Below are 12,006 nucleotides of genomic sequence, written 5' to 3'. Positions count from 1 at the left end.
GAACCAGATCTGACGCGGCCAAAAAGGAGCAATCAGAATCATGGTGCCTCGGTCTTGCTTGAGTTTCAACAAAGTCTTCCCCACCAGAGGAATGGGAGGATAAGCATACAGCAGGCCCTCCCCCCAATCCAGGAGGAAGGCATCCGATGCCAGTCTGCCGGGGGCCTGAAGCCTGGAACAGAACTGAGGGAAATTGTGGTTCACTCGAGATGCGAAGAGATCCACCAAGGGGGTGCCCCACGCTTGGAAGATCTGGCGCACCACTCTGGAGTTGAGCGACCACTCGTGAGGTTGCATAATCCGGCTCAGTCTGTCGGCCAGACTGTTGTTTACGCCTGCCAGATATGTGGCTTGGAGCACCATGCCGAGACGGCGAGACTCTACCACCTGCTCGACTTTCTCTCCAAAAATGTTGTCCGCACGGCAAGGCGAGTCCGCAATCCGCTGCTGGAGTCTATTCTCCAGGTCGGCGGCACGCAGCCATGAGAGCCTGCGCATCACCACACCTTGAGCAGCGGCCCTGGACGCAACATCAAAGGTGTCATACACCCCTCTGGCCAGGAATTTTCTGCACGCCTTCAGCTGCCTGACCACCTCCTGAAAAGGCTTGGCTTGCTCAGGGGGAAGAGCATCAACCAAGCCCGCCAACTGCCGCACATTGTTCCGCATGTGTATGCTCGTGTAGAGCTGGTAAGACTGGATTTTGGCCACGAGCATAGAGGAATGGTAGGCCTTCCTCCCAAAGGAGTCTAAGATTCTAGAGTCCTTGCCCGGGGGCGCCGAAGCATGCTCCCTAGAACTCTTAGCCTTCTTTAGGGCCAGATCCACAACTCCAGAATCATGAGGCAACTGGGTGCGCATCAGATCTGGGTCCCCATGGATCCGGTACTGGGACTCGATCTTCTTGGGGATGTGGGGATTAGTTAGAGGTTTTGTCCAGTTCGCAAGCAATGTCTTTTTTAGGACATGGTGCAAGGGAACAGTGGACGCTTCCTTAGGTGGAGAAGGATAGTCCAGGAGCTCAAACATTTCAGCCCTGGGCTCGTCCTCCACAACCACCGGGAAGGGGATGGCCGTAGACATCTCCCGGACAAAGGAAGCGAAAGACAGACTCTCAGGAGGAGAAAGCTGTCTTTCAGGAGAGGGAGTGGGATCAGAAGGAAGACCCTCAGACTCCTCGTCAGAGAAATATCTGGGGTCTTCTTCTTCCTCCCACGAGGCCTCACCCTCGGTGTCAGACACAAGTTCACGAACCTGTGTCTGCAACCTCGCCCGGCTCGACTCCGTGGAGCCACGTCCACGATGGGGGCGTCGAGAGGTAGACTCCCTGGCCCGCATCGGCGAAGCTCTCTCCGCCGACGTAGTCGGGGAGCCCTCCTGGGAGGTGGCCGCAGTCGGTACCGCACGCGGTACCGACGTCGGGGACCTCACCCTGGGCGATGGGCCAGCCGGCGCCACGCTCAACGGTACCGGAGGCACAAGCACCACCGGTACCGGAGGGGTAGGGCGCAACAGCTCTCCCAGAATCTCTGGGAGAACGGCCCGGAGGCTCTCGTTCAGAGCGGCTGCAGAGAAAGGCAAAGAGGTCGATGCAGGCGTCGACGTCAGAACCTGTTCCGGGTGAGGAGGCTGTTCCGGGCTGTCCAGAGTGGAGCGCATCGACACCTCTTGAACAGAGGGTGAGCGGTCCTCTCGGTGCCGATGCCTGCTGGGTGCCGACTCCCTCGGCGACCCAGAGCTCTCGGTGCCGACGCGGGGAGGCGACCGGTGTCGATGCTTCTTCGATTTCTTCCGAAGCATGTCACCGGAGCTCCCCGGCACCGACGAGGAGGACGTAGAATCCAGCCGTCGCTTCCTCAGGGCCGAGGCCGAAAGAGGTCGGTCTCGGGGGGGCTGTACCGCAGGAGCCCTCAGGGTAGGAGGAGACCCACCCGAAGGCTCACCGCCACCAGCAGGGGAATGGACAGCCCTCACCTGCACTCCTGACGATGCACCACCGTCCGACGACATCAGCAGACGAGGTCCCAGTACCACCGACGTCGATGCAGCTATCCGATGTCTCGGCGCCGATGCAGAGGCCCGATGCCTCGATGCACTCGATGCAGGGGCAGCCGAGGAAGATGGTCTGGACGCTGACGACGTCGATGCACTCGAAGATCCCGGTGCCGATGCCGACGAAGAGCCCGAGAACAACACGTTCCACTGGGCTAGTCTCGCTACCTGAGTCCGCCTTTGAAGCAGGGAACACAGACTGCAGTTCTGAGGGCGGTGCTCGGCCCCCAGACACTGAAGACACGACGAGTGTCGATCAGTGAGCGAGATAACCCGGGCGCACTGGGTGCACTTCTTGAAGCCGCTGGAAGGCTTCGATGTCATGGGCGGAAAAATCGCGCCGGCGAAATCAAAGTCCGAAATGACGGAAAAAGAGCACCAAAAAATTTGTAAGGGAGAAAATCTCGACCGAGGCCGAAAAGAGGCCTACCCCGACGACGAAAGAAAACTTATCGGGGCAAAAAGCTGGAAGTACGGGGAGGATTAACACGAAACCCGGGGGGGGGGGGGTTCCGGAGCACTTCCCGACACTTGAAAGACTTTTCCGAAGAAAAAAACACGTCAAAATAAAGTTGGACGCGCGAGGTCGACTTTCCGGGGCTCGACACGGCGAAAACACGACCGTACCGAGTGCGGACAAAAGAAGACTGGCCGGCTCGAGCCAGTTTCGGGCGGGAAGACGGCCGTGCATGCGCGGTGCGCGCGAGGACTAGCAAAGGACTTTGCTAGAGAAGTTTCCGATTGGAGGGGCTGCCGTGGACGTCACCCATCAGTGAGAACAAGCAGCCTGCTTGTCCTCGGAGAATATGTTATTATGTCTATTGTTATCTCTAAACAGAAGTAGAAGTGAATCAATTTTTTTACTCATTCCAAAAGTACAAAAGACTAGGGGACACTCAAGGAAGTTACATAGAATTACTTTTAAAACAAATAGGAAGAAATATTTTTTTCACTCAACGAATAGTTAAGCTGTGGAACTCTTTGCCAGAGGATGTAGTAACAGCAGCATATCTGGGTTTAAAAACAGTTTAGATAAGTTCCTGGAGGAAAAGTCCATAGTCTACTATTGAGACAGACATGGGGAAGCTACTGCTTCCCCTGGGATAGGTAGCATGGAATGCCAGTATTTGGGTTTCTGCCAGGTATCTGGGACCTGGCTTGGTCACTGTTGGAAACAGTGGGCTAGATGGACCAGTGGTCTGACCCAGTATGGCTATTCTTATATTCTTAACCCTTTATTACTGTGTCCAGTTTTGGAATCCACATCTACAAACTGACATTGATAAGACAGCTAGGGGGGGGGGGGGGGATATGATGGAGGTCTAACAAAATCTTAAGTGGAGTAGAATAGGTAATCATGAATCAACTGTTTACTCTTTCAAAAAAAATACAAAGACTAAGGGACGTGCCATAAAATAACATAGTAGCACATTTAAAAGAAATAGGAAAAAATATTTTTTCACTCAATGCATTAATTGAACTCCAGAACTCGTTGCCAGAGGATGTAGTGAAAGCAGTTAGTGCAGCTGGGTTAAAAAAAATGTTTGGACAAGTTCCTGGACATAAACTGTTAAGGCAGATATAAGGAAAGCCACTGTAAATCCCTGGGTTTCGTAGCATGGAATCTTGCTGCTTCTAGAGATTCTGTCAGGTACTTGTGACCTGGATTGGCCACTGTTGGAAGCAGGACACTGGGTTAGATGAATCTTTGGTCCAACCTAGTATGGCTGTTCTTATGTTCTTTTTTAAATATACCACGAGCTTCCACAGGACTAAAACTTGAAAACTTCAAAATATTCATAGTGTGGATTGCAACACCAAGTGCATAACACACCCCTCTCAAATTCATTCAATATATATGTATATAATGGAGGAAAAGACATCAAAAAAGTGTGAAGTACTCAAACTTTCACTGATGTAAAGTGCTCCACAAAACAGCAGCTCATGATTGGTCCCAAACCTCCAAATTGCTTTTAATTTTCATGCAAAAAAAAAACCCAACATATATATTTGTTAAATGTTTCCTATTGAACTGCAACTGATAACTGAATTGTTTTATTTAACAATTTAAAAAAATATATTCTTATGTTCTTACATGGAGGCAATTCAAACGAGGACCACTAAGAGGGTCTATGACCTGTCCTACAAGTCACAGAGGGTATTTTTATGATAAAGAAATACTTGTCAGTGAAAGCAAAGATATAATAAAATTATTCCAATATCTAGCAGGTTTCTATAAGGGACAAAAAAGGCAGCATATTTCAGAGTGAGAACCTCAAGACCAATAGAGTCATCATACGAAGATAAAATAACATTTTGTTTTTATAGCCCACAATACCTCACAGTTCTGGAATTACTGCATAGCATTATCATCAATTAAAACTAATACATTCATTTCCTTCCATAATTTTGAAACAAGTATGTTTTAAGCAGACGTCTAAAATGCATGTAGCTTGCTGCCCATCAAAGAAGAAATGTCCTTGCCCATTTTAGCAACCTGGTAAGAAAGCAAAGAATCTATACACCTATTGCATACTTTACCCTTCATAGATTGAAAGGAAAAAAGGGGAGAAGCTCAAAAGCAATTCTCTTTAATCCCCAAAAGCCCTAACAAATAAAATTGTGACATTTCAATTTTTGTATGTTCCCTTTTCTGCCAACTTATAAATTCATTTTTTTAACCTCCACAAATTACCTAGAACTATCAGCTAACTTGACCTAACATTATTAATGTGTTTTATTTTAGTACAGGTCCTAATTTATTCAGTGGGCCCTAGTTACTAATAATGTGTACATTAGTAACCTTTAGCGGTATATTTTTCATGATTTTGTAGGGGCACACTATCATAATCACCCTAAGGTAGGCCATACAGAAACTGCAATAGATGTTAATTTCTCAATACCATTTCCACCACACTCCCATAGTCACAGCATAGCCTGAATTGTATCAGAACATAATAAAAATGAGAGTAGGCCTGAATCATGTGAGCTGAAAAATAATGACAAGGTTTTAAAATATCCAAACAAATTGAATTGTGCCTGATTTATGTACATCAAACATGTAGAAACTTGATTGAGGGAATGTTTACCTTCATGCAGCTGTCATTCTATAATCAAACACAACCAGGTTTAATTTCACTATACACTGTGTATATCATCTGAAGGACCAAGGTTATTTTAAAGTGACATGTTCTGTTTTTTTCCCTAAACCATTCAAAGTACAGAAATGAAGGACATTTTCTCACCTTCCAGTTCTTTTACCAGTTTGGTAAACTCATGGTCAAACATCATGTGGTCTGGGCTGGAAAAGTTTGGTTGAGGTTTTTGAGCTGCTTTGGAATAAAGTTCATGCTTGGGAATAAAACTTAGTTTCTCTGTGAAGTTTTCCTTTCCAATCCTCTTCTCTATCAGCTGCTTCAACTTTTCTCTAGAAATACATCGATAAAGTTCGTGTTATCAGGTGTGATGAAATTCTGAAGATAATTATTCTAATCAAAAATCAGTTATTAGCCAAGGAGTCCCATCTTCTTCCACAATATGAATCACACCAGTACATAAAAGAGATGCAACGTTTGAACAGAATGACATTAAACCTCATGTTCCATGTTGCTGTACAGTGAAACTGCTCCAAATAGAGAGTACATCTTAACAGCGTAAAATGTATTCTCTATTGAAATGTTCATAGATGGCTCCATCTACCTACATTCTAAGTATCTTACTTAACACAGGCTGCTACACAACCTTCTAGTTAAGCTTTACATTTCCACCTTAGAGTTCAGTCTTTCACTTTTCAGAGTATCTTGAAGCTTTCCATAGTGATGTTCACACCTTTTAGTACAATGCTTTACAGCACCTGTGCTGATTTTTGAAAAGGAAACATGACTTTTAGAATAAGCATGCCTACAAGCATAAGACAAGGCCAGACTTTCTTACTCTTGTTGGGGGTTTTATACAGACTAACATAGTAACATCATCTACTATGTTACTATCCAGCTTATTTTCAACAGTGATCGCCGGCCATCTTCCGACATAAATCAGGAGATGGCCGGCGATCTCGGAAAAGCGGCGAAATCGGTATAATCGAAAGCTGCTTTTTTGACAGCATTGCTGATTTCCCGTCGCCTCGCCGGCAAAAGTTCAAAGGGGCGTGTCGTCGGCGAAGCGAAGGAGGGACATGGGTGGGCATGGGCGTGGCTACCAGATGGCCGGCTTTCGCGGATAATGGAAAAAAAAGCGGCGTTAAGCAGTATTTCGCTGGGTTTACTTGGTCCTTTTATTTTCACAACCAAGCCTCAAAAAGGTGACCCAACTGACCAGATGACCACTGGAATGGGGGGTGACCTCCCCATTCTCCCCCAGTGATCACCAACCCCCTCCCACACTAAAACAATAAAAATAAAAACTTTTTTGGCAGCCTGTATGCCAGCCTCAAATGGCATACCCAGCTCCCTGACAGCAGTATGCAAGTCCCTGGAGCAGTTTTTAATGGGTGCAGTGCACTTCAGGCTGGCAGACCCAGGTCCATCCCCCCCCCCCCCCCCCACCTGTTACTCTTGTGGTGCTAAGTGTTGAGCCCTCCAACCCCCCCCCAAAACCCACTGTACCCACATGTAAGTGCCCCCCTTCACCCATAAGGACTATGGTAATGGAGTAAAGGTGTGGGGAGTGGGTTTGGGGAGGATTTGGGGGGTTCAGCACCCAAGGTAAGGGAGCTATGCACCTGGGAACTTTTTTAATATTTTTTAAACATTTTTAGAAGTGCCCCCTAGGGTGCCCTGGCATGTGAGGGGGACCAGTGCACTAAAAATGCTGGCTCCTCCCATGACCAAATGCCTTGGATTTCGCCGTGTTTGAGATGGCTGGCATTTTTTTCCATTATCGCTGAAAAACAAAACCGGCGATTTCAAACCCAGCGAACTGGCATTTGGCCGGGCTAAACTGTATTATCGAAAAAAGAGATGGCCGGCCATTTTTTTCGATAATACGGTTCCGGCCAGCTGTTGTGCCGGCGATCTATTTCACCGGCGACGTTTGATTATGCCCCTCCACGTTAGTCTGTATAAAACACCCAACAAGAGTAAGACAGTCTGGCCTTGTCTTATGCTAGTAGGCATGCTTATTCTAAAAGTCATGTTCCCTTTTCAAAAATCAGCACAGGTGCTGGAAGTCACAATGGACTCATATTTTACATTAGATATGTACATCTCATCTATGGTCTGCTCTTCTTTCTTTCATTTCAGGCGTAACCAGGCAGTGAAATTTCTGCTCAATAAGGCAGACTTGCAGATCTCGGATATATGTGCTAATTATAAATTGCCTTGGTTGCCTCTTCCTTGTTGGCTGGAGTCAGTGCATCTACCAAGAAAAGATTCTAGGCAGTTCAAAATACAGCAGAAAGGTTATTGTTTAATGCATGGAAATATGATCACGCTACACCCTTACTTAATAAACAACTGGCTTCCCATCTTTTTTATAATTCAATTTAAGATTCTTCTTCTCACGTATTGGGACTTGTATACAGGTCTGCCATGTTATCTAACTCCATATCTTCATCCTATTATCTCAATTTTGTCCATTACAACATGCTGCATTTACATACTCAGCCCCTGCCTATGGATCAAGTTACTATCTGAGTCTAGCTGAGAAACAAGCAGTTGAAAATTTAAAGTTGCTTTGAGGACCTAGCTTTTTCACTTACTACTACTACTTAACATTTCTAGAGCGCTACTAGGGTTACGCAGCGCTGTACAGTTTGACAAAGAAGGACAGTCCCTGCTCAAAGGAGCTTACAATCACTTAGCCCTCTCATGAGGCAGGTCCAAGGCTGTGGTGAGTCTGGCTGATGCCAAAGTCAGCCTGTTCCACAAGTGTCATCCTTCTGTCTTTTACATAGGCTGCCTTTAATCGTAACTAGTTGCCTTCACATGGCATATCTTTTTGTGCCATTTTGAAGTTAATTTCTTGCTATAATGTTTTGTGTTTATTTTTAATCTGGCTGTTTTTCTTTTATTAGTAATTCTATGTTCTTTGAGTGGTAATATCTTTCAAGGATATGAATGATCCCCAAGGAGACAATCCTTGTTCTCCAGAGTAAGACAAGCTTCACTTCTGATGCCAAGTACCAATTCCCTATACTTTATACCTCCATACCAAATTTTTGTGCAAACACAATCTCTGTAAGAAGGTCCATGTTATATTAAAGACTAACACATGGTGACATGCATGCCATAAGCAAAAGGTAACAGCCCTCACATGACATGAAGAATCTCCTAGGCAAAACGGGGAAAACCAGAAGAATGTTGTCAGTGTAGTAATACGCCGAGATCCTGGATCTAAAGTTCTACTTACCAGTACTTTAGATCCAGAACAAAAAATTTAAAGCCTAATAGTAGTAGGAGTCAGTCAAAGGTTTGGTTTACTGACTCCACAGCCCTGGAAAATAGGGGCTAGACTAAAAACTGGCATACAGGTGGTTTACTCGTCATTTCTGAATTATCTGAGCTACAATTCTTTCCTCTTACCCTAATTTCTGAATGAAGAAAAAGGAGGCTTATAAGATCAGTGTGCCCTGTTAACAAATTTGGTCCATACTTACAAAGGCCATACATTTATCCCTAACATACATGATAGTAAGGGTAAGAGTACAACTAGGAATGCTGCCATTAGCACAATTTTTCAGCAATACTTCCAAGATCTATATACCCTTTGCCAACGGTTCATATGGAAGATCACATCATTTTTTTCCAAAGGGTTGGTGATGCCCCACCTCACCCATGAGAAGCTGAAGCTGATAAATATCCTCTGGGCCCAAGAGAAAGTTCTGATGCATTAAGAGGGACTGCTAATGAAAATCAAATGGTCTAGATTTTTTTTATGAATAACAATGAAAAATAAGCAGCTGTCTAACTTTGTGACTCATGATAGTAGCATCATGTCAGAGGACTCTGATTGGCTATAGAGATGTTGGTAAAGCGGGCACCATTTTGTTTCGCCTATGCACTAAGCTACGGGATGGAGCTATTTTAGACCTGGTGCTTACAAACAGGGAGAGTGCTTCTGATGTTACGGTGGGAGATCATATGGGATAGAGTGATCACCGAATGGTGTGGTTCAATATTACGATATAGCAGGAGAGAGTTTATTCAGGACTGAAGGTCTTAGACTTCAAAAGAGCTAACTTTGCCATGATGAGGGAATATCTCAAGGAAGAGTGAGTTGGATGAGAAGGAAGTAGGACATCAGTGGGCAAAACAAAAGGAGCTGTTAGAAAAGTACATAAAAGTAAGAGGAAAAGAAAGTCACTGGTTCTCAAACGTAGTATGTGAAAAGGTAAGGGAAAAAAGATTAGCCTTCATTACAAGACGACTCAGGAGGAAGACAGACAAAAATATCTGAAAAAGCTAAGAGTAGCTGGAAAAGCTGTCAGGAAAGCAAAGATGAAAATGGAAGAAAAGATAGCCAATAAGCCAATATGGTAAAATTGGGGGACAAGAGGTTTTTTTTTATATATGTAAGTGATAGGAGGAAGTGCCAAAATGGCATTGTGAGGCTCAAGGGTGAAGAGGAGGAATATGTCGAAGCTGATAAAGCTGGACTGCTTAACAATTAATTCTGTTCTGTGTCAAGGATGAAAGGCTGGGGGGTAGGAACACAGAAAACAAATGCTAATAAGAATGGATGTATGGTAGACCAGGACTGTTTCTCAGAGGACTGTGTTCGTGAAGAGCTAGTTAAACTAAAAATATAGACAAAGTGATGGGACATGATGGGATACATCTGAGGGTACTCAAGGAATTCAGAGAAATTCTGGCAACTCCGTTGTCTGACCTCTTCAATGCTTCTTTAGATTCCAGAGTGGTCCCGGAGAACTGGAGAAGGGCGGATGTGGTCCTTCTGCACAAGAGCGGAAGTACGGAGGAGGTTGGAAATTACAGACCTGCTAGTATGAACTCAGTGGTGAGTAAACTAATGGAAATGCTTCTAAAGTAGAGGACTGAGTTTTTTTGAATCAAATGAACTGCAGACCCGAGGGAGCACGGTTTTACTGGAGGCAGGTTTTGTCAGACAAATCTAATTGATTTCTTTGACTGGGTGACCAAACAGTTGGACGTGGGAGGGGTGCTAGATGTGGTGAACTTGGATTTTAGCAAAGCTTTTGACAAGGTTCCACACAGGTGACTGATAAGTAAACCGAGTGCCCTCGATATAGGACCTAAAGTGACTGACTAGGTTAAAAACTAGTTACATGGAAGGAGGCAGAGGGTAGCGGTAAATGGAGTTTGCTCCGAGAAAAAGGATGTTAACAGTAGTTTATCGCAGGGATTGGTCCTTGGGCTGACTCTTAACATGTTTGTGAGTGATATTGCAGAAGGACTGTCTGGTAAGGTTTCTCTCTTTTCTGATGACACCAAACTCTGTAACAGGGTGGACACACCAGAGGGCGTGGATAGCATGAGGAGAGATCTTGTGAAGCTTGAAGAATGGTCCAGTAATTGGCAACTAAGATTTAATGCTAAAAAGAAATGCAGGGTCATGCACTTGGGTTACAAAAATCCAAGGGCACAGTACAGTATAGGGGGGTGAAGTACTTCTGTGTATGAAAGAAGAGCAGGACTTGGGGGTGATTGTATCTGATGATCTTAAGGTGGCCAAACAGGTAAAAAAGGCGACAGTCAACACCAGAAAGATATTCAGGTGCATAAGGAGAGGAATGACCAGCAGGAAAAAGGTCCCATTTAGAATACTGTTTGCAATTCTGGAAACTGTACCTTCAAAAAGATATAAACAGGATGGAGTCAGTCCAGAGGGCAACTATAAAACTGGTAAGTGGTCTCTATCATAAATTGTATGGGGACAGACTTACAGACTTCAATATATATATATATATACTCTGGAAGAGGAGGGGATATGATAGAGACAATTTAAACACCTCCGTGGCCTTAATGTACATGAGGTGAGCCTTTTTCAAATGAAGGGAAATTCTGGTATGAGAGGGCATAGAATGAAGTTAAAAGGTTATAGGCTCAGGAATAATCTAAGAAAATATTTTTTCACAGAAAGATTGGATGACGCGTGGAATAGCCATGGAGGTCATGAAGACAAAGACTGTATCTGAATTTAAGAAAGCATGGGCAGGCACATGGGATCTCTTAGGGAAAGGAGTGGATAGTGGTTACTGAGGATGGGCAGACTGGATGGGCCTTTTGGCCCTTATCTGCCATCATGTTTCTAAGCCTGTATAGTTCGGTAAGATGTGACTTAAGTACTAACAGCTTGATTTGTTTTGCGAAATTTATTGACACTGATTGTTTTTGTATTTTTAGGAATTGAGCACATATGATCAATATTGTACCGATGAAGCCAGAAGGTGAAATGGTAACCACCATTGGGACTTTGCATACAATTTAAAGACAAGTGCTCTTCAATACTAAATTATTTGCTCAATATACACTGCACATAAAAGTAAACGTTAAGCATAAACAACAAACAGGAGTTTTTTTGACCAATAAAAGAAACTGGAGTCACATAGGCAGCAACCACAGTCACTTACACAGTGCAAAATAGTGACAGTGGTAGTGCATGTCATGGACTCCTGGGGATTTTTACTCTTTAGTTAAGATGTGCCTTAGGTGTATTTTCTTTGATATTGTTCTTGACAAGTTTATAGCTTATGGCAGTTTTTCCCATTTATTGTTTTAGTCAATATTTATTTACCTATACCAGTCTTGAAAGTATAATATGCAATTTTACTATGGTTCTAAAGCAAAGACTCTGATGATTAATTCTTACTTGGTATAATTTTCAAGTGAATTATCATTGTTGTATATGCAGATGCCCAGAAGAAGTGCACACAAGCCTTGGACTAACTGCTCCTCTTCTCCAAGATTTTCTGATATTTGTGCTGTAAGCTGAAATTCTTGTTAAGAACTTTATGTTGAAATATCTTTATCTTCA

The 12,006-nt window shown here is 44.3% G+C and overlaps 1 protein-coding gene across 4 annotated transcripts in view; it reads right to left on the bottom strand.

The window, feature by feature from the left end:
• Window positions 1-12,006, bottom strand: part of USO1 (USO1 vesicle transport factor) — a 193,036-nt gene that overhangs the window by 42,599 nt on the left and 138,431 nt on the right. For all 4 annotated transcript variants that reach the window (XM_030190659.1, XM_030190661.1, XM_030190660.1 and 1 more), the window contains 2 exons: window positions 11,842-11,960; window positions 5,298-5,479 (listed from right to left, as the gene is read on the bottom strand). In XM_030190659.1, coding sequence (XP_030046519.1) covers window positions 5,298-5,479; window positions 11,842-11,960 — 301 coding nt within the window. The remainder of the gene's footprint in view (window positions 1-5,297; window positions 5,480-11,841; window positions 11,961-12,006) is intronic.

This window comes from Microcaecilia unicolor, chromosome 2 (genome assembly GCF_901765095.1).
Source record: "Microcaecilia unicolor chromosome 2, aMicUni1.1, whole genome shotgun sequence".
NCBI classification, from domain to species: Eukaryota; Metazoa; Chordata; class Amphibia; order Gymnophiona; family Siphonopidae; genus Microcaecilia; species Microcaecilia unicolor.
Note: the sequence above shows the minus strand (reverse complement) of the source record. Positions and strands in the feature narration are given on the sequence as shown.